General features: G+C 37.1%; 1 protein-coding gene across 4 annotated transcripts in view; it reads right to left on the bottom strand.

The window, feature by feature from the left end:
• SLC4A7 (solute carrier family 4 member 7) overlaps nt 1-23,533 on the bottom strand; it is a gene marked incomplete at its 5' end in the record, with an annotated part of 76,802 nt that overhangs the window by 12,675 nt on the left and 40,594 nt on the right. For all 4 annotated transcript variants that reach the window (XM_080926700.1, XM_080926702.1, XM_080926701.1 and 1 more), the window contains 12 exons: nt 417-485; nt 1,564-1,815; nt 1,908-2,069; nt 3,600-3,713; nt 4,222-4,383; nt 5,739-5,844; nt 9,641-9,886; nt 10,962-11,095; nt 14,143-14,317; nt 16,216-16,322; nt 20,350-20,496; nt 22,351-22,438. In XM_080926700.1, coding sequence (XP_080782826.1) covers nt 417-485; nt 1,564-1,815; nt 1,908-2,069; nt 3,600-3,713; nt 4,222-4,383; nt 5,739-5,844; nt 9,641-9,886; nt 10,962-11,095; nt 14,143-14,317; nt 16,216-16,322; nt 20,350-20,496; nt 22,351-22,438 — 1,762 coding nt within the window. The remainder of the gene's footprint in view (nt 1-416; nt 486-1,563; nt 1,816-1,907; nt 2,070-3,599; nt 3,714-4,221; nt 4,384-5,738; nt 5,845-9,640; nt 9,887-10,961; nt 11,096-14,142; nt 14,318-16,215; nt 16,323-20,349; nt 20,497-22,350; nt 22,439-23,533) is intronic.

The following is a 23,533-nucleotide window of genomic DNA, read 5'->3' as shown; positions in this document are numbered from 1 at the left end:
AATCTCCACTGAGCCCCACTGCTTCAATATCCTGGTTTATACAACATGAATTCCTCCTTTCCTCCATCCGTAATCTCTTAGAATTACAGAAAACAATGTATGTGTTGGCTTCCTTGTGACATACACGTTTATAAGGAGCTGATCACCCTTTCTCAGGCAGAAAGTGTTGTTCTCCATACGGGAAATGAGTCTTTCCACCCTGCCCCTTAGATCCTCCCTCACTACCTAGTCTTCACTGAGTAGGTTGTTTTACTGGGCTTAAGTGAAAGGAGGTGAAGTAATCGTCTCATTCTTTGGTGTAAGATATACAATGAGCAATAATCACTCAGTAAATGTCGATTTGATGTTACCAGACCAAAAATAGTTATAAATACAACTTCTGCAATTTTTAAATTGCTCCATTATTAAATACTTGCCTGAATTCCTTTCAATGATGAAACTCCCATATAAAGGAAAACACCATATAGAACTGGCATTGGGATAAACTGTAAATAAAATTACTATAATTAGAATTCATCATATTGAAATAATTTTACAGTGATGCACAGAAATATGTTTGCTGAGAAACTATGGTGACAGAACTAAAAGGTCTTTTGTGGTAAGAACTGGACCAACATTCCTACAGTAAAGAAGCAAATGGGTATATTGTTTATACTTCTGAGAGGCAGTCGATCTACGTGCTCAGTCAGGTATGAGGAGCAAGGGCACTTCAGTCAACAGCTTAGTTTAATAAAACAGCCTTTCTGTGCTTCGGCTTGCTGTACAATTAAATTTCAGCAAAGTAGCTGACACACCAGTCACTGAAGTCTTACTGCTGCCCAGCACCAGAGTGGAACAGCATTTACCAATAGTCCTTCAAATATTACAGCACAGAGATGCTGAAGCCCGTCCTGTCAGGTCTTCAGTAGGAAACCTTGGCTGTGTGTCTGAAATAAAGATACTTTAAACAGCTACTATCAACTTAAAAATAACAGCTTAATAACCATGATAAGCTGGCATAAGGAACATTGTGATTTTTCACTTTTCAAAAACAATTCTTCAGACAGTTCTTTTCACTTAGAGACTTAAATTTAAAAAGAAAAATGTGTGTGTGTATACATGTACACCTGCAAAATCTGGAGATAAGAAAAATGTGACTAACACGATTTCCTATAATCTTCACTGGTGACCTTGTTTTTGTTTTCCGAGTGTTTATTTGCTTTCATTTCATGTGTTCTATATAGAAATGTATTGAGCTCATCAACAGTACTTTAAAGAAACCAACTTTATTACATTTTTTTCCCAATTATTTCCTGTACTTTGTTCTAACTACCTGTTGATTAACTCCTTCCAATTGCAGGCTGTAGCTAATGGATCTGTAGGCTATAATTCATAAACCCACACACTTATTATTCAAAAAACACTGCCAAATGTTATTTTTAAACTTCTATGGATTTTAAATTACCCCCCCCCCACAAATGATTTTCTATACTCACACATATTCAATGTTTCATTTCTTTACAACTAAGTATAAATGTTAAGGGAACTAAGACTGTTGATTGAACACTGCCCCAGGGGTTTTACCTTTAATACTGAAGTCATGAACACAGAGAGGCCCATCAGGATAAAAATCATCAGCCCTGTAACCCGCTGTTCGCGAATCCCCAGAAACTTCGGCTGTTCCCCTGGTGCAGAACATTCAGACTCTACTTTTAAGCTGTTGACATGACTTATGGACAGCACTGTTGCAGCCACAAACCATGGCAGTCCCATGATGGAGCAGACTCCCAACATGACACCAACCATGAGCAAGTCAAGGTGATAGCCAGCTCCTTTCTGAAGAGGAAAATGAACACTTGTGAGTCTAGATTGTTCCTTCATATTAAAATTCTGAGTTAATTATAAAGAAGGAAAATACCCAGAATTACCTTGAGTTTGTGTTCTTTTCTGTTGATGATCACAGCTGTGATCTGTTGATCCATAAAGATGAGAATGGTACAAAGGAGAGCTGGGACAGCTGCAATTAGTAAGGTCCACCAAGGGTTATCTCCCAAAGGGCTTATGATCCAGCCCCTACTTGGATCAGTAGGCTATTAAAGTTTAAAAAAAAAGTTTCATTTCTTTATTGTATTAAATTTTCTTAGTACATAAGTAGTTCTATTCCATAAAATACCAAAGAAAAGAGACTGGAATTAGATGTATGGTAAATTATTCACAAAGACAGAAATTCATCTTGTGCCTACAAGTATGCCCTTGTCATGGGACTTGCCCACTATTTATCTGGAATGGGATCTATTCCCTCTTCAACAACACAATCTTGTAACTTAATACACTGGTGGTGATTTGAATAAAAATGCCCCCCATAGACTAATGTGCTTGAATGCTTGGCCAAAAGGAGTGGCACTATTAGGATATATGGCCTTGTGGGAGGAAGTGTGTCACTGTGGGAGAGGACTTTGAGGTCTTCTATTCTCAAGCTACACAACCAATGAGGCACCCAGTCTCTCCTTGCCACCTGCAAATCAAGGTAATTCTTTACTCCTCCAGCAATGTCTACTGGCACACTGTCATGTTCCCATCATGACAATCATGGACTAAACCTCTGAACTGAAAGCCAGCACCAAATAAATATTTTCTTTTTAAAACTTGCCATGATCATGATGTCTCTTCACAGCAAAGAAACCTAATTAAGACATACACAAAGTAAAACCAAAGAGACATATATGGTTTTTAATTCTGGATTTAAACCCTGAAGTTTCGTCGTAACCTCTACAAGTCCTAAGATAACAACTGTGCTGTTGAATACAGTTCCTTTCAGGGATGATACAAAACAGAAGCAAGGAAAAGAAAGACTACCCCTCCAAATGTTTCAACTCCGGGTCAGTAAAATGTCTGCTCCCCACAAAGCCACTAGATGACTAGACATGTGAAAACTGAGCAAACCCAACTGCTAAACAATTCTAAGTAGAGGTTTATTATTCAAAGACTACTTTGGAGTTGGATTTTTTGTTTTGTTTGTTTGAATTTGATTATTATAAAGAGAAAGGTTGTGTTATGTAGTCTAGGCTGGCTTGGAACTCACTATATATTCCACACCAGACTCGAACTCACAAGTCTCCTGCTTCAATCTCCTCACATTAAATAGTAGACATGTACCACAGTACCCATCTTAGAGAATATGTTTTGACAAGGTTTAGCATGAAGAGACAGATAAGTAAACTGGAATGACACTTTAACATGGCCCTACATACACTAACTATGGTTAAATAAATCTCTCTGGTATCACCTCCTAAAGTACCTTGTATTAGATTCTGGAAACTAGTGGTCATAGCAAGGTACCATGAGTCAGAATTGGCCCAAACAACTATTGAAAAAGATCTGGCACCTTACCACGTCCAGACACATTCCAATGATGTAATGTGAAACTGATTTTTAGAAAGAACACTGTAGATATGAAGAGCGGTACTAAAAATTAAGTTTATATTTGTCAATGCAAAGGTAAGTTGAGGACTGCAGCTCACAGGAGCTCTTGTCTAAGCACAAAGACTTGGGATCAAGCCCTTTCCTCACTACGTAGTTTGTATTCCCAAAAGCAAATAGCCATTTGTTTTAATACTTACTTCAAACTTTTCAGGAACATGAAGTTTCGGAGATGGAATTCCTACCAGGTAGTCAATTGCAACCATTATTACTATTGTGAGAAATACAGCAAAGTCACTGATTGTTGATCGCACCTATAATAGAGGGATTACAATAATATAAACATAGGATTACTTCCTGTCCTTTCTATATAATTCATATCTTTCTCATACAATGTCACCAATACATGAATGAGATTTTTAATAATTAACAATGTTACATGCGTTTATGTCCACCTCATCCTCAAAACAACAAACAAATCGCAACATTCCAACTACCTTCCACTTCCTGACAGTACTATTATTTGCTTCCTGTGTGCTCAGATATGATATATATCATATAAATGACAGGGTTTCTTTGTCCTGGAACTAGCTCTGTAGACCAGGATGGTCACAAAATTCACAGAGATCCACCTGTGTCTACCTCCCAGGTGTTGAGATTAAAGGCATGTGTCACCATGCCTGGCAATATTATTTCCTACTACAAGGAAGTTCTTTTAACTATTTAGCATAAAGCACTAACTAAAATTAAATAATAAATTATTGCTTTGAAATAAACCAAATAAATGAAAACATAAGTATTACCAAAATTTAACCCAGTTACCTTGGTAGGAAAATATCTCTTGGTCTTAAACTGCTTGAGGAATGAAGACAGAAAGAACGTCGTGAAAAATAAGACGACACACCAGAAGAGCACATCTGGAACATAAGGCCCATGAGGCCCACAAGCTGATCCCACAAACATACCATGGAAGGTCTTACACTCCTGAATGGGCAGGAGAGGAAAGGAGATGGAGGTTTTCCATTATCTAATAGAGCACTCATGAACGTGGTTGAATCTAAGATGTCAATTCCATGCTTTACCTAAAGAGCTTCTGTTAGGCTAACCACAGTACATCATCAATTAGAGATTTTATGATATTCCTATCAAAATCACTTAAAGAACATTTCACCAACTTTCTCCTTTCTTTCTACTACATGTTCCCTTTAGGGAAGGCTTATGATGAGTGCTAACTGTGAAATCTTTCCTCTGCATCCCCACAGGCCACTACTGCAGTGTCTGAATAGTTTAACTAAAAGCAGCAGACAGAAAATCACTGAAGTCTTTACAGATGCTGAATGGAACATGGATAAAGCACTGCCTTAAAAGACAACTGGAGTTGGCAATGGTGACATACACCTAAAACCCTTATCTCTCTCAAAGAGAGGCAGAAGAACGGGGAATTTAAAGTGGGTCTCAGCTATTTATAATCTGATGCCAACCTGGGATAAAGGAGACTTAACCCATCATCCCTCCCCTACAAAAAGCAGTGAGAAAAAGGCAATCAATTTAGCTCTGATTTGACACCTAAGATTAAAACATGGCCTAAGCAGTGAAGTGGTCATTAAAATTGTAGTGAAAACACCACACTCTGGTCTGCTGCTGTAGCTCAGCAGTAAAGCACTTGCCCAGTATATGTGCAGCCCTGGGTATAAGGCAGCACCTCTCACCTTGTAGGTTGACTACCACAGGGGTCACACGTCTGAAATTTACACTATGATTCATAACAGTAGCAAAATTACAGTTTGAAGTACTAATGAAATAATTTTGTGGTTGGGGGTCAGCAACTGTACTAAAGGGCTGCAGCATTAGGAAGGTTGAGAACCACTGGTCTGAGGCCTGACACATCACTTAAAAGAAAAAACAAATACAACAGAGGCTGCAGAAATCACAGGTACAAGATGCAGACCCATACTGGGTGCTCACATCTGCCTGAAATTCCAGCTCTGAGAGGAATCTAACATCTTAGCTTTGGTATCTGCACTCATGCACACACCCCCACACAGGTAGATAAACTAAAAATAACAGCTGAAAAAAATAACAGAACAACATATTTTGAAAACAATCTACATGTTCATTATCAAGAGGAAAGTTAAGTATAATCAGAAAAGGCTGAGAAAAACTGAGCATGAAGGCTAAGATTTTAAATCTTAGCAGAGGGGAGGCTGAGACAGGAAGATGGCTACAAATTCTAGGCCAGTACAGGCTACCATGTGAGACCGCCTCTAAATCAAAACAGGAAGAGATGAAAGCCAGGTTCCCATGGGCCCAAGATTCTTCTCAGTCTCTAATATACTTACAGAAACAGTAAGGTTTCCCCAGGAAATACTGTATGCTGTCACATTCTTTCTCTTCCACAGTTCTATAGTTTCATTGCTAGGATTAGTTGGCTCAGCACATACACATCTGAAAAATAAGCAGGATAAATTTTTAAGAATCGTACACTTAATTTCTTTCTTTCTTTCTTTCTTTTTTATTTTTGTAAAACCAATTGCACAAAGTGGTAATTCTGAAAATCTCAGCATTTCTTCCATGTAGCAAACATATAGAGTAGGAGATGAACTAGAAAGCAGAAACAGGGTATCCCTAGTCTGAAGTCACGGTGGTGTGTTACTGGGTATATGATCAGGAGTTACGTGGAAAGACATTGTCTTCTGCAGTGGAAGCAGAGGAAAAGGGAGAAAATAAAGGAAGTCTGTCAATTACATATTTATTTAATAACAATGATTGGATATAACATCTGGGCAGGATAAAAAAAGACACTGAAGTTACAGTAAGACTTTCATCACAATCTTATCTCCTTGGCCTGCCTCCACAGCTCTCCCTTTCTCTACTTCAAGACAGGATTTCTTTGTGTAGCCTTGCCTGCCTGTCCTGGAACTAGCTCTGCAGAGCAGCGCAAACTGCTGACTCTTGATGCCCAACAACACACAAGCATCCTCAGCAAACCCACAGTACCGCCGCTCTACTCATGCTCACTGTCTTTGGGTCTTACTTAAAGCTCATGCTCAGCACGGTGGTAGCACAGACTACAACTCCAGCACCCTGGAAGTGCAGGCAGGAGGAATAAGAGTACAGAGTCATCCTTGGCTAATTAGCCAACCAGAACAAAAGATAAGAAACCATTTCCCCCTTGTGCAGCTACGGGTGGAACCCAGAACCTTAGGCATAATAGGCTATCATTACCTACATTCTTAGCCAAAAATACTCGCTGTTCTACAAATAAATGTTTACATTCAGATGCAATAGAAGATGGTTAAGATCAGAAAGCAGTCCATAACTACTTCAACTACCGCTTTGTAAATGCCAAAATACCAAGTAAAGAAAACACAAAAAAAGATATTACACATGAGATCAAAGTGTCTAGTGTTTTCAAGTAGATAAGTGTTATACAATGATTTTGAGAACCCTTCCTACTTTGCCCAGGGCTAAGACTGTGCAAAGAATGTAACAAGGATATATATTTAAAAAAAAAAAAAAAAAAAAAGGACTGAGGGAAGAGGAAAGGGATCCATGGCTTAGGGCCAAGAAAGATAGATGGCCTTTTTGTCTTTTGTTCTTGTTTGAGGTCCTTTGCCTTTTGTAGCTCAGCACTGCAATCAAACTTACTGAAGGCTGACTTTGAGCTCCTGATCTTCTTGACTTTACCTCCTAAGTGCTAGGTTTACAGACAGGAGCCACCACACCCAGACTGGCCCCCCAAACCCCAATGTTTTAAATATTTTTATTGTGGGAAACAAGGCACACCACCACACTTAGGTAGAGGCCAAATGACGACACTTTTAGGAATCAGTTCTCTCCTTCCACCATGGGGGTCGTAGAGAATGGACTCAGGTGTCAGTTTGGCGCAAGCACAGCCCACTCACTAAACCATCTCTCCAGTACACTGGTGTTCTAATGCTTACAGTTCTTGTAAGTCAACTGCATGGAGTGCCTGCATCACACACAACTGTTAGACAAAAAAGACATTATAGGCAGATCCTACAACAGCATTTGACTTTTACATATCTCCTACTTTTAGAAACTTTTAGTTTTACTATGTGCTTTGATGTTTCTTGTGATGTATGTCTGTGTGAGGGTATCAGATCCCTAGAAACTGGAATTACAGTTGGGAGCTGCTATGTTGGTACTGGGAATAGAACCCCAGTCCTCTAGAAGAGCAGCCGGTGCTCTTAGCCACTGAGCCACCTCCCCAAACCCAATATCTGCAAATCTTTATAACCACTCCATATGACTTTTCAAATCTTCTTTTATTCTAGAGTTTGCCACTCTATCAGAGGAGATGTATATCTAGCACTATAAACCTAGCAAACATTCTTCAACTAATGAGGTCATGGACTCGAGAAGCAAACTTACTGCCACTTTCCTAAACCAGCACAATTCCTAGCTACATTCTAAAAACCTATTCTTACATGATTATGATTTTGAGAGAGGAATGGACATTGAAAGAGTTGGAAGAGGAAAGGGTTGGGTAGAAATGGTGTTAATACAGTACTCATGTATAAAAATCTCCCCCAAAAGCAAAACCAAAATGAACTGAATAGTACTTAGAAGGCTGAGTTCAAGTCCAACCAGGTCTATGTAGCTAGATCAAGGTCAGCCAGGAATGTGTAGTGAGACCTTATCTTTTAAAAATAATCAAATGAATGGCTGGAAATGTTAAGTGATAAAGCTTGCCTACTATGTACAAAGCTCTGAGTTCTATCTTCAGTGATACAAAAAGTACTAATGAAATACCTTTCTTGATAGCAGTATACTATACATAAGGATGAACATTTGTTGAACATTCTATAAATTAAAGACATAATAATATAAAATGTAAGGAATACTTGAATGCAAAAAATAAAACCTATATGCCTCTGTATATCAAATCAAGAGTGATTAAGGAGACAGAAAAAGACACAGAATACAGACTGCCAACTGTGATGGTTGTAACTTGACTACATCTGGAAACAACTAAAACAGAAGCTGCTGGATACTCTAGTGAACGTCTCTTGATCAGATTATGTGAAGCAGGAAGACTCATTCTAAATATGGGTAGCACCTTCTGGTGGCAGCTGATGAGACATGAAAAAGGAAAGCTTTTGCCTGATTGCCTGAACTCCACTGGCATCTATGCTGTCACTGTGGTGGTCCTGATAGCAGAACCAACTTCTTTGGGATTCCAAGGTTCAATGAACACCAGCAGTCCTTCAGAAATTCTCCAGAATTCCAGCACCAGTCCAGAACTGCTAAGAGAGCCAGCCTCTTTGATAAAACTACTATAGGTTCTCAGCCTCTCCAATGTGAGACAATGTGGAATGAATTATATAAACCAAACTAATAAATCACTTCTATTCCCCCAATCACTACCCACAACACATACATTTTTTTCATTCTCTTAGCTCTGTTCCTTTAGAGAACCCTGACTTTAAATTTGCCAACCCAACTCCAACAGAAGACCAAACAGTTCAGTTACTCTGTTATTTCAGTTGTATTAGCTTCATTTCTTATTGCTATAGTAAAATACCATGACAAAGCAACATGGAGAGAAAGGGTTTATTTTAGTTCACAGTTCCAGGTCTGTCACTATGGGGAAATCATGGGGACAGCAACTTGAAGAAGCTAAGCATGTTACATCCATAGTGGAGAAACAGAGAAGAACAAACTAATATATACATTCTAGTTCTCAGCTCACTTTCAAGATCCCCTGCATAGGGAATGGTGCTGCCCTTAGTTGGTGAGTCTTCCTACCTAAATTAATGTAACTGAGATAGTCTTTTACAGACATGTTCATAAGGCCAACATGATCTAGACTATCTCTCCTCAAGATTATCGAGGTAACTCTAGATTATGTTAAGTCGGTAATTAAACCTACCACTAACTTAATAAACAAAAGTAAATCAACTTCATCGACTATAATTCTACCCCATGAATGTTTTACCAAATTTTCATTTGAATAAATATTTCAATTACCAATTACCAAATACAATGGACACTACATTTAAAATTTTTCATTTTCTTTCTTTTGTACTATATAGCCTAGGTAGACCTTTAGCTTGTGATACTTCCCCGTGCCTCAGCCTCCTGAGTACTGGGATTAAAGTATATGCTACTATGTCCAGCTCTTTAAAAAAAAAACTAAACAAAAATCCATCTTTCTTATGCTCTGCTATCTTAGAAAAAATATATTTTAACATAAAGAATAAACAGAAGCACTTACGTGTAACTGGTCAATTCATCCAAGTTGTTGTGCATATTAAATGCATATATTTCTCCTAAATGAAAGAGCTTCTCCAAAGCTTCATAGATGAATATGATGCAAATGAGAGCGGCAAAAGCTTCTTCTGTGAACCGAGTAATGTAACAAACAAGGCTACTCGCATCTGTTGCGACCAATAAAATGCACAAGAAAGAAGTCCACAGACCAATACTGGTTCTTAATGATAGATAAGAAAGGTGATAATCTCTGTTTCAAAATACAAGTGGAGACATGATCACTATGTACATATAGATTTGTACCTAAAGTTTTTCATAATAAGCACTAAGAACACAAACACAAGATTCCTTTAAAAATTACAATTACCAAATTGCCAAATGATTAGATGAAGCTCTGTGTCTTTTGCTTCAACTGGAGACTTGGTTACTTTGTTAAATATTTACAGTGAAATATGCTAGGCAATGACATTACACCTCACATTAGCAAATCAGCTATGGAACAAATGACAGATTAAAAACAACCACAGCTGACTTTCTCTGAAGGTAAAGAATCTATATGTGTCAGTAATGCAAAGACACTACTAGCCCAATATCTTGCCACCACTATGCCTACAGAATTACTTTCAAATAAGAGATTACTGTAAAAGGCTATACTTTAAGTCATTTAATTGACTACTCCTTAGTGGAGCATGCCACATCAAAATTATAATCAGGCTAACCAGTGAACAAAGAACCAGAGCAACAGAATTACAACAATCAAATATTCAAAAGTCTATGTTGTTTCAGATTAAAACATTCAACTACACATGTCATTTAGGGAACGACATTGTTAATGTTGAATTCAAAGTCTATTAGCTACAGTATGCCCATGATACCCAACCACTTAGCGATAGATACTAACCCTGCAATTTGATGGCTTTGAGCCCTTAGCCCTTTATACAAGATTGCCTGGCAAAGTCAGTCTTGGCTTTCAAGATCTACTTCACTATAAACTTCTCTGTAAGATCTACATTTCACTTAACAACCAGTTCAGATAAACATCTTATTGGTTTAATTTTCCTTGCACTAAAATTTTTTATTGTTCCTCAAATGATTTGCTTTATTATTACTCCAATCCATTAAATTAGCACTGATAGCCAATCTTATTTTTCCTTATCTCTATATATTGGGGTGGAATAGAAGTAGGAACCTTGGTAGAACACATAAAAACCCAGAGACACTAAAGAAGCACATATTATTAATACAGCTAAATGTCATAGAAAGATAGTATAATATAATATATATTAACAGGTATATAAACACAGGGGATGAAAATTTCTACTTACCTACAGAATTTAAATAAAATTTTTTCAAACACTAGAACTGGACCTGTGCTCCCCAGTATTGTTAAAGGTTGCCCAGCAAACAGTGAATAGGCAATCCCAGTTAATGATGCTCCAAAAAGAGACTCTATTGCACTCTGTTTAAGGGGAAAATGAACAAAAGCAACACATCAAAAAATTATCTCTAACCTACTATATCACATGTAAGACGTCTGAAAACATGGATACTAGCCAAGTAGTTACAAAAATCAGCAAAGACAGTATTGTGCTTTAAAACTAAGTCATACATATGGGAAATTACAAATATATCAAGTACATCAAGTAAATTGCTTTATTTTTGCATATTTAATTGAACTTTTGGCAACCATCCTTAATTCAACACTTGATACAATAAGACACAAGGCGCAAAGGGAGATACATGGGCTTCAGCTTCGTCTGTGCTGTTTTATTTGTAAGCCTATGCAAGCAGAAAAGCATGTGTTATTTTTACTAGTTTTCTATGACTGAAATAAGCATTTTTTCATTCTGAAAATAAAAAGCACATTACTCAATATGGTGATTAAAAAGAAGGTAAATGTGTAACACTTTCTCACTGTTTTCTATAAAAGCAACTTTCCATATATGTTTTTAAATTAGAATGATATCCTTAATTGATTTACTTTAAAATGATATAGGTAACATAAACAAGGTAGATGGGGGGTGTAAAAATTTCATAAAAACAATTAATATGCTAAGTATTTTATGATTTATAGCCCGTCAAAATGAAATAAAACAGGACACCAATAGCTCAGGAGCTTAGTGGGTAAGGTCTAGTAATATTGGATTTCACTAGCAGCATTAAAACCTGGCAAATAAGGTTAGATGGTGAAGCAATGACAATGTACTATGCCACTAGACAAAGGATAAGGTCAGAGAAAAAGGAAAAGAATTTACCATTTTTAAACATCAAGGCCAACTGGGGTATGCTATCCAGAAAGGAGAAAGGTCAGGATTGGTAAAGGCAAGACAAGAAGTAGTAAGAAACAAAGGTCCTGAAACAAACAAGAGACACAACAGCAGGGAGAATGGGGCTGCCCTGGACGCCTGCAGGGCCAGGGCTTGGAGTGCAGCTTTGGGACAACTTGTTTCCAGTCTAAGCTCTTTCATTTCTAAGTGGAGGTGATGGTAATCAGAACTCCTCTAGAGTTTGTGCAGGTACCTTCAAACCCTGTCTGTTACTTACAGCATATCACACAAATACAGCAATTCTCACCATCAACTCTAACATCATCCAAAACAGAATCACAACGTAATAAAATAAAATATAATTGAACTATCGGCAACATGAAAAAAACAAGCAACCATATTAATAAGATGGTAAGTAAAAAGAATGCTTTCTTTTTGAAAAACAGGGTTTCACTACAAAACACAGGTCCCTATTACCAACTCCTTAATTCTATTAAAACATGTAACATTTTAAAGCTGAACTTAGGATGAGCTTGAGTTAAAGGTGAAAATGTCTAAGTAAAATTCAGAAAAAGAAAGAAAAAATTGAAAAGGACATCACAAAGCTCAACCAAAGTAGGTCAGTACAAACTAGAGGCCCCTCTCCAAGTTGTGCGGGAAAAATGTGTATGGCACAACCACAAACTCCACCTTTACTATCTACACCCACCCCACAGCCATATTAAGTCCCCCAAGCTACCTTTTCCCAGTGTAGACCTGCTTTACATCCATCCTCTTCATCCTCAGGCTCTGAATATCTAATTTGGCCAATTTACTCTGTCTACTCTATAAATCAGCTAACATTCCACCTTTCCTTCTCTCCCTGTAATCAAACCTCAGTTTCAACCCGCTTTGGCATATAAGTGGTTCAATACTCCTGCTACTATATAATCCCTGAAAATGAGCTCCTTAAAATGCCATTTCTATAATGGACATTGGAAGCAAATACTTCGAACTCATATTGTTTCCTCTGTAAAACGCTTGATTTCTCCATTTCTGTAACTTCAATTTCCACAGCTCTCCTTTCTCACAACAGTGCAGCGAACACAGGCTACCATTTCCTGTCTTTCCAGTTAGGCAGTCCCTCCTACACTTGCCTTTCTGCCTACTCGAGTGCCAAACACAATCTCAGACACATGGTGTCAAAGGGCAGAGGTAGAAGACAGGCACTGACAGTCCAAGAGCCAAGCAGCAATATTTCCGAGAGGTGATAGCTAAGCCACATTTCAACAGGGCACAGCAGAATTGCAAGCACTGTTTTTGACAGTATATAAAACAACTAAAAATATGTATATTTGAAACAATGATTAAGGAAAAAAATAAAAAGGAATCTAAGTAACAAAAACATAAATTCAGAATTAGAAATTTTGAATTTTTAGGTTTTAACCTCATGTTCTAAGAGAGATATGTCTCTATAATTGAATGGCTGTTGCCATTTAGATTTAGTTATTGTTTTTACCTTTCATCTATAAAATACAAAATTCCTTTAAATGGTAAATATAATTTTTAAAAAACTTCAGAAATCAAGAATTATAGATCATGTCACTTATATGCCATTAAAATATATTTGAACCCTTTATGAATCAGTTCCTAGTACAGTATCAACAAGTACAGCAAATGGGACTATACATTTGCATGGGAAAAAAACATAACAAAACTGGAAGCCATATTCAATTACAAATAAAAGTTTTAGCAACTTTCAAACAGATTTAATAGCAAAATGAAAATAAACACAACTTCAAAATCTCATTTTCTCTACAGCTACATTCTACTGTTTTGAATGGTCCTCAGCTCAGTCACCAGCTAGGGCCATAATCCTGACCCTATAACTAACAGGACACAGGATGGGAACCAACGTGAGTAAATTTCCCACCATGAGCCACCCAGATCATCTCCCCCACATCCCACACATCCCCCAGAAGGCAATGGAAGTCTTACTCAATTTATAGTCATTTTGTCAAGCAATGTAGGATAAAACTGATTTATTGATTTATTGATTGATTTATTTATTTTTACCTCAACTGTGCATCTTCTCCTGTTCAAATGTCTTCCCCATGTTTTCCACAGCAATTACCTTTGGGGGCAGGTTAATGCTGTGGGGAGACTCTTCAAATACAAGCAGGAATAGTGAGACAAATGCATACAGACACTTGCCTCTGAGGAGCTGGGAGCCTGGCCACTACCAATCTTTTGTACTCACTATTCTGCCTTCTGTAGCTTCTCCAAGCAGCCCTCCAAAAGTGATTACAGGAGACATACAGGCACAGTATAGGAAAAGAATCGAGGCCAGGCACTGCAGACTTAATGCATCCTTGAAGTCACTCAAGAAAAAAGGTGCTTTCCTTTTGATGTCAAGTATCAAACCACCAAAAAGCCTAAACAGGTGAGATGAAACTCGTCAAGCTGTAGACTAGAGGATTCTAACTAGTTCAAACTAAATCTATGGGCTACAAAAAACTGTAGGTGCTTACTGTTTTGTCAATAAAAATTTAAATCATGGTATAACTTATAGAAGATACATTCATTGACTCTAATGAAATGATGTCAGAGGAAAAATATATCGCATTAAATTAAAGGAAACATAATACATTATGGGTTATATGCTGAAAAGGCTGCAGGCAAATGACTTTCTTTACAGGAGTAATTTTAACACTGAATGCAAATAGATAGACAAGTAAACATACAATAAACAAAACCTAAGCAGTCATTCATGTAAATGTTCCAATGCAACTCTACTCTTTATCTGTCACAGATCTGAAAGGCAATGGGCAGTAATACAGAGACGGCAGTTATAGCTTACATAGTTGTTAGTGTGAATGTAGTATGCTAATTCTACTAAGTAATTCTGTCTGGGAAAAAGAAAAATTTTAAAAGCTATTTCTGTATATTACTATTTATACAGTTTGTTTATTAATAAAACTAAGAGTAAGAATAAAAATCTGCTTACATCAAAAGATCAAAGCCATACCATTTCAATTTTTTAAAAATTAAGCTTTGATATTTTTAATCTGAAATGTTCCAGTGAAATATAAACACCCTTGGCAATGGGTAATATTTATGTTCCATACCATACCTCAATTTAGGTGAATCCTGCAGAGTATACAGAAGGTACCAAATATATACTGCTAAACTAAAAATTCAAAACAGTCTTATGACTCAGGAAATGGTGATTATGTATATACCAAATTCAAGAATATAGATAAAAGGGTTTGGATGTTCCAAACTTTACCATGCTAATTTTTAAGTTAAATACTAAAATAAGTCCTAGAGGCATGTCGACAAGTAGAAGTGATTCTATAATCTGCATCTAAAGGTGTAAGTTTTCAATTAAGAAGATGTCACTGTAGAAAATAAATCGTCACCAAATAAACAACTGATTATTTAGCAGGTGCATAGGAGGCTCTCAGGTGTTTAAGACATTCATCCTAGGCACTGGTACTTCTCAGCACCTAACCCTGTCTCTAAAGAACAAAGAAATGGTTGCAGCTAATAGGAGACCAGCACTATTGGCATAGAGATAAAAATCTTACTCTGTCACACTCATAAAGTTTCTCACACTCTAGTCAATGACTACGAATTTAAATCTGCATTGCATGCATTAGTTGCCGCTCTTGTCAACAGTGTGTATTTATGATATTCTAATTTTACAAAGCTTTCACTCCAGGTCCTTCAGCTACACAGTGACCTCCAGTGTCCTGTGCAATACCAAGAGCTGTACTTTTCTACAGTATGGCCATGTTGTCACAATCAACTGCTACCAAGTAATTCGAACACATTTTATTACATTTTATATTTCTATCTTTCTCTAAAATTAATTTTCTAATTTCTCTAATAAGGTTTCCAGATGCTAACAGTCAGGTCTAATCATGCTTTGTCCACCTAAATTTATAGTATTTCAAAAAGTAATGTTCACGTATATTTTAAATCTTGCGCAATGTACAAAAATCATTCAGTACAATTCCACTTTCATCTCAGAATTCTTTAACTTGGATAAAGATCCATATTTCCTTTCAGAACCTTCTGTAGAGATCACCCATATACTATAATTATGCTTCATTACTTTAAGATAACGATTGGTACATATTATTGAAAATGTTTTAAATGCATGAAAATTCTTTCTTAAGTCATAGCTTCTAAAAAAATTCTTTTTTAAAACCACACAAAACTAAAAGTACAAGATTAAGTTCCAAATACTTGAGGAGTTAAAAAAAGGACTGTTGGTGCTTTTCCATTAAATCAACTCCTAATTCCCCAAAGTAACATCTGTACCCACCGTCCAGTCCTCTGCAGCTCAGGCCCAGCATGATGATCAGCCTCCTTAGGAGGGTCAAGAGACATTGAAGCAGATCCATTGGGAAACACAGGAATCTTCCTTTTTTCCTGAATTCCACAAAAATATATTTTCAGAATTCAATTATAAGAAAATTGGTATCTGAGATGACTAGAGGGAATATTACATCTCATGAAGACTTTACTCAAGTACTCTTTGGGGGGAAAAAGTTTCCTAGTATAAACTTTTAAAACATTTTTTAAAGCGTTTACAAAGAAGATAAACTTAGAAAATTTTACTATGTACTTCTGTTCATATTTTAAACTTATGATTAGCTAGCTTTCTTCACTATGTTCTAACATCAATACACCATAAGATCTATTCATAAAACCATGTCATATTTCTATTCTACAATAGCTACTGTTTTATTAAATTCCCACTGTGGTAATAAAACACCATGACCAAAAGCACCTTGGGAAAGTGAAGGGTTTATTATTAAAACTTTTACATCCTGATCACCGTCTTTGAGGACATATAACTTAAGTGAACCTGAGGGAAGAACTGGGACAGAAACCATGGAGTAACACTACTTACTTGCATCTCACGACTTGCTCAGCCCGCTTTCTTATGCCATCCCAAACCATCAGCCTAGGGGTAGCATTCCCCACAATGAGCTAGGCCCTTCTGCATCAAGTAGCAATCAAGAAAATGTCCCACAGTCTTACCTATGGAAGCATCCTGTCAACTAATACTCCTCTTCTGGTATAATCTAAGCTTGTGTTAATCTGACAAAAACACTAGACAGCCTATCTGTGAACATAAACATTCTCCAAAAAAAGAACTTTTTTCTCCAAAATATTTAGAATACTACGGTTAACTACCAAAGAAAGTGCTTGAACACATAAGCACAGGGGAAATTTTCCTTAACAGAACACCAATGACTTATGCTCTAAAATCAAGAATAGAAAAATGGGACCTCATAAAATTGCAAAGTTTCTGTAAGGCAAAGAACACTGTCATTAGGATAAAACAACAACCAACAGAATGGGAAAAGATCTTTGCCAACCCTACATCGAACAGAGGACTAATATCCAATATATACAAAGAACTCAAGAAGTTAGACTCCATAGAATCAAACAATCCTATTTAAAAAAAAAAAAATGGTACAGAGCTAAACAAAGAATTTTCAACTGAGGAATATTGAACGGCTAAGAAGCACCTAAGGAAATGCTCAACATCCCTAGTCATTGGGGAAATGCAAATCAAAACAACCCTAAGAGTCCATATCACACCAGTCAGAATGGCTAAGATAAAAAACTGAAATGAGAGCAGATGCTGGCGAGAATGCGGAGAAAGGGGAACACTCCTCCATTGTTGGTGCCCCTATGGAAATCAGTCTGGAGGTTCCTTAGGAAACTGGACATAGTCCTACCTGAGGACCCAACTACTCTACTCCAGGGCATAAACCCAAAAGATGCTCTAACATACAACAAGGACACATGCTCCACTATGTTAATAGCAGCCTTATTTATAATAGCTTATTTATAATAGAAAATGGAAAGAACCTAGATGTCCTTCAACAGAAGATGGATAGAGAAAATGTGGAATATTTACACAATGCAGTACTACTCAGCTTTTAAAAACAATGACTTCATGAAATTCTTAGACAAATGGATGTAACTAGAAAATATCATCCTGAGTGAGATAACCCAATCACAAAAAAAGCACCCATGGTATAAACTCACTGATAAGTGGATATTGGCCCAAAATTTTGGAATACTCAAGATACAATTCACAGACCACATGAAGCTCAAGACGAAGATAAAAACAAAGTACAGACACTTCTGTCCTTCTTAGAAGGGGGAACAAAATATTCTCAGAAGGAAATATGGGGACAGAGTTTGGAGCAGAGACTGTAGGAAATACCATCCAGAGACTTTATTTGGTAGCCCATATACAGCCGCCAAACCCAGACACTATTGCTGATGCCAAGAAGTGCACACTGACAGGAGCCTGATGTAGCTGTCTGCTGAGAGACTCTGCCATAGCATGTCAAATACAGAGGTGGGTGCTCACAGCCAACCATAGAACTGAGAATGGCGTCCTTAATGGAGGAGTTAGAGAAAGAATTGAAGGAGCTGAAGGGGTTTGTAACCCCATAATAACAACAATACCAACCAACCAGAGCTCCCAGGATCAAACCACTGTCCAAAGAGTCCACATGAACAGACCCATGGCTCCAGCTGCATACACAGCAGAAGATGGCCTTGTTAGGCATCAATGGGAAGATTAGACCTTGGTCTTGCCAAGACTTGATGCCCCAGTGTAGGAGAATGTCAGGGCGGGAATGCAGGAGGGGCTGGGTGGGTAGGTGACCACGCTCATAGAAGCAGGGGGAGGGAGGATGGGACAGGGTATATGGAGGAGAATCTGAAAAAGGTGATAATATTTGAAATGTAAATAAAATATATCCAATAAAATCAGTAAAGAAAGAAAGGAAGAATGGAAGGAAGAAAGGAGGGAAGGAAGAAAAAGAGACAGATCAATCGGTCAATAGATATAAATAGATAGATAATGAACAGACAGATAGATAGAAAGACAGACAGATGAATGAATAGATGGATCGATCTAAGGGCAAATAAGTACATATAATGAGAAGAGGTAGGATATGGAGTACGCAGGGAGCAGCAGAGAGACACAGTAAGATGTGTGCTCCTTAGAACCCCATGGACCTAAACATCCAATACCATATTGCTTACACAGAGTAGCAAGATTACCAAAGATCACACTTCAAAATGCCAAAGATAAAACCAATGTGAATCTTAGATCAAAAGGAAAACAGAAATGTGAACAGAACAAAGGAATATGCTAAATATTATAACCTGTGTAGTATCTAAAACAATATGAAATACAAAGCATCAGGCAGTAGCTCATGCTGACAATTCTAGTATTTGAGACACTAAGACAAGTTTATGTAGTGTGGTCTACATAGAAGGTTGCAGGCACACAAAGCTATGCAGTAAAACAGTCTCAAAACAAAACAAAAATTTCTTTTTCTTTTAGGAAACATTTTAAAAGATGGGGGCTGAAGGGATGGCTCGGCAGTTAAGAACACTGGCTATTCTTCAGCAGATCTGAGTTCAATTCCCACTATTAACATGGTGGCTCACAAGTATGCATAACTCCAGTTTTGGGTTATTTGAACCAGGGCACCAAACATGCATGTGGTGCATACTCATATATGCAAGCAAAATATTCATACATATAAAATAAATATAAAACAAACAAACAAAACATAATTAAATAACCAAAAAGGAGAAAATAAATCTTTACTGAGATAAAGATAGGAGTGAAGTAAATCAGCTAAATGCAGAAATGAAGTAGAAAAAGATCCAGATTTAAAAACAAAAAAAACCCATACTATTTGAAAAATATAATAAATAATTAGTCTATTAGCTAAATTTAAGATATATCAGGGTGTAATATCACAAATCAAAGAGAGTGTAATAGATAAACAATTTAGAAAATTTAAAATCTGGGCAAGATGGATAATATACCAGGCAAAGAAACTTTATCAGAACTGACCTAACGGGAAAAAAAAAAAAAAGATCACATAATTTTTATAAAAGAAACAAGCAAGTTGTGATATAGTTCAAAAATGTATACTAGAAATTTTCCAAACTTGTAAAAACAAATTATTTCATAAAGTGCTCAAGAACCAGCACCCCAAAAGGTATTTATTTTTGTGAAACAAATGTACTAGTAATCTACACAGTTATGTACTTAAGCTATGCAAAGAGCAAAGTATCAGGCAGACTATAAATATCCACATGTCCAGGTAACAGAATAACATAACCACCAAGCAGCTAACAACCAACAAGGCTGTTTAGGATAAAGACATACAAGGCCAGTGGTGATACTGGTACATCCTCTCTGATCTACTACCACTGGTTTCTACTGATTTACTTTCAGTGCTAGGATTCAATAACAAGAAGAGTTTCCACTGAGCCACATCCAACTGTAAATACTTGTAAGTCTTACGTCATAAAAAATGCATGACTTACGTTTTTTTCATGAGGTTTTTAACTTAAAAAAAAAAAAAATCCCCCTCAGAAAAGTGTATCTCTAGATTCTTACCTGAGAAGGAACACTTTTTGGTGGCTCTATGCGTATTGAAGGATCCCACTCTCCTGGAGGAAGGACAGTTACTTGATCTAAAAATTCATCAATTCCAGATAAGAGATCATTTCGATCTTTTGCTTTATAAGCTACATCATGAAAAATCTAAAAAAAAAAGAGAAGATGCTGAGCACAAGGATTTAAAGACGGAAAGAAAAATCTACCTGTACTAAAATGCACTTTGGATACAGAAATACTGGGATGAAGCAATGGTACATGTTAACAGCACTCACTGCTCACAGGGACATGCTTCCGGGTCTCAGAATTGTTAGGTGGCTCACAACAATCTCTAAGTCCAGTCTGAGGGATATGCCACAATCATAAGTACTCCATGGGACCTGAACTAACCTGTGCACATACCTCCCTCCTTCCTGCACATACACATATAATGTAAGATAAATAACAAAAATGACATAAACTCTCATCAACGACAGACATCCACCCCACCTGGCAATACTTAGCCCATTACTAGTATTCACAGATGAACCAGTAACAAACAACCCAAGAAAATGGTTTGTTAAACAAAGAAAAAACATTTCACAAATAAATGGCAATTTGTTACAAATTAATTCGCAACAATAATATCAGGTCATTCTATTTCTGCCATTAAAGTGTTATTTATCCTGACTGAATAATTATGAACAGAGAAGTTATTTGTTTAACAAATATTTACTGGTTACCTATGACTTGCTAGGTGCAATGCTACATGTGACAAAACACACAGAGGAAAACAAGAAACAATACAGTCTTTCCGGGCAGAATAGTGAATCAAATAACTGCACAGACTGACAAGCTTCCAAGAGGAACAAACATTCAAAAAACACACAAAAATATACGCAAAGTGCAGAGCAGAAAGCTGACTTTCTGAGAAAAATAGGCGGCCACGAAATGTTGCAGAAAAGACTGATAACCCTGACAACTGAATACAGAGGCAGGAGAACTGGTGTGAGTTTCAGTATAGTCTAGGCTAGACAGCAAGACTTTAAAAAAGAAACACAAAACAGAGGTGATATTTGAGGAGAAATCATGCCACAGGTAGAGTGGGTAGGGTAGATTGTAAAAGGAGTCACAGTTGTAACACACAGGGGCATAAACAGCAAAACTCATCCAAGAAGCAGAAAGGAGGCAGCTATTGCTGGAGCACAGTGAGCAGGACAGGCACTATCAGGGTGCAAGCGTGCAGCAGAGCGCAAGATCCTCTGACGAAACTGAAAGCAACTGTGATGGTTCATACCCCAGCACTTGAGAGGCTAAGCTAGGAAGATTGCCAAGAGAAAGGCCAGCCTGGGCTATATAGCCAGTTTGAGGCATGCTTGGGTTATGTAGAAACCCCAACTTAAAAACAAAACAAAAACAAACAAACAAACAAACAAAAAAAAAACCAGAAGGTGTTAGACTCACAAGAACATGTTATTATCAATATAGATAAAAATTAATAAATCACTTGAATTGCAAGATAAAAGGTCAGAGTCTAAAACTGAACACTAGCAAAGATTACAGAACAAGTATTAGAAGCTGACAGAGATCACATTCAGGTATCCAGGGTTTCTGATGCCCCAGACAGATAGATGCATTGCAATATCTGGCAAGAACTGCTAGAAACCTCTCACAGTGAAACTGAAGTCCTGATCACTACAGAGGTTACAGCCACACATAACATCCCCAAACCAAGAGAGAAGTGAAAGCGAGAAGAAACAAACATTCTGAAATGTTAGGACCAAACAAATTTCAAAATTTCAATGCAATCAATGAGGTAAAAGTATAAGAACAGCAGCAAAATGGTTAAAAACTGCCTATTCCTGAGAAATAGGTCTTAAAACCCTCAACAAAGGCATGTGTTAGAAGAGTGAATATGAAATAAAATAGCACAGACACCAAAGATAATTTTACTTTGAGAGAATGGACTGTAATTGCACATTTACAGTCCAGCTCAAAGGGATTTGACTGTATTTTAATTACCTCATCTGTCATGAGAGTTGCTATGGATCTGCCAATTTCATGGTACTGTGGGGCTTTCCCTGCTGGGCCCAGTAACAGAAACAAAAACCTAAGAAAAGATTAAAATATGCAGATTTTAAAAGAAGCAACCTATCTACACAAATCCAGAAACTTTGAAAAATTATTTTGTTATAAACATAGAAACAACACTCAAACCTTTGTAAGCACCCACAGACACCAATAGAATGTTAACTATATTCAAAACAGATCTTAACTGAGCAGAGGCAAAGAGGATCTAAGTTCAAGGTCATCCTCAGCTGAGGCTACAGGAAACCTTATTTCAAAAACTAAAACAAAATAAGCAAAAATCAGATCATGAAACTACAGAAGGCATTTGTTTCTTTCCCAGCTAGACAGTGTTGTTTCATAAAATTTCCATCTTTTATATCGTTCTGGATTGAACAACTCTGGTCTGAAGTGACAAACACAGGCAAAATTTTATAAGGGTCTCGCTAGGCCACCCAAGCTGACATCACACTCTTTAGTCAGTCTGTTGCTTGCTGGGCTTACAGGTTAGTAGTACCTCATTGTTTCCACATTAATTCCTGGGAGAAAGAGTAAAGCATCCCATAATGACCTGAGCTTACTGTGTAGGCAGAGGTAACCCTGAACTCTGGACCCCCTTGCTTCCACTGCCCCTTCAGCCAAGTGTTGGGATTACAGGTGTGCCCGACCACACCTGGTTTCTGAGGTGCTGGGAATTGAACCCAGGGCTTTGTGCATGTTACCCAATCTGCCAGCTGAGCCACCTCCCTTATCCCACACTGATTTCTTGAAGGTAAGTGTCTGTTAAATGAAATATTTCAGAATATACACACAAAAAATTCAGCACTCTGAAACTTTTCTGGATCAAAGCCTCAACACTGTAAATATGGCATTTAGTCAAGTGACCTTATGAGTAGAAAAGAATTTCTAGTTTCAACATCAAACCAATTACTTTTTAATGTTAAGTAAAAGCACTTAGTACTTGTTAACACTACAGTAGCAGAAACTAATATTTTAGCTGTTTCTGTATACTACCATATAAAACAATGGGATTCATCAATATGTCTTCATTTTTATGTAAAATATTAATATTCTTATCCCAGTATACATCCTCCTGTTTAATGAATATTTACATATGAAGTAATCAAATCATTCTCTT

The sequence above is a fragment of the Micromys minutus genome (genome assembly GCF_963924665.1).
Source record: "Micromys minutus genome assembly, chromosome: 12".
In the NCBI taxonomy this organism is placed as follows: Eukaryota; Metazoa; Chordata; class Mammalia; order Rodentia; family Muridae; genus Micromys; species Micromys minutus.
Note: the sequence above shows the minus strand (reverse complement) of the source record. Positions and strands in the feature narration are given on the sequence as shown.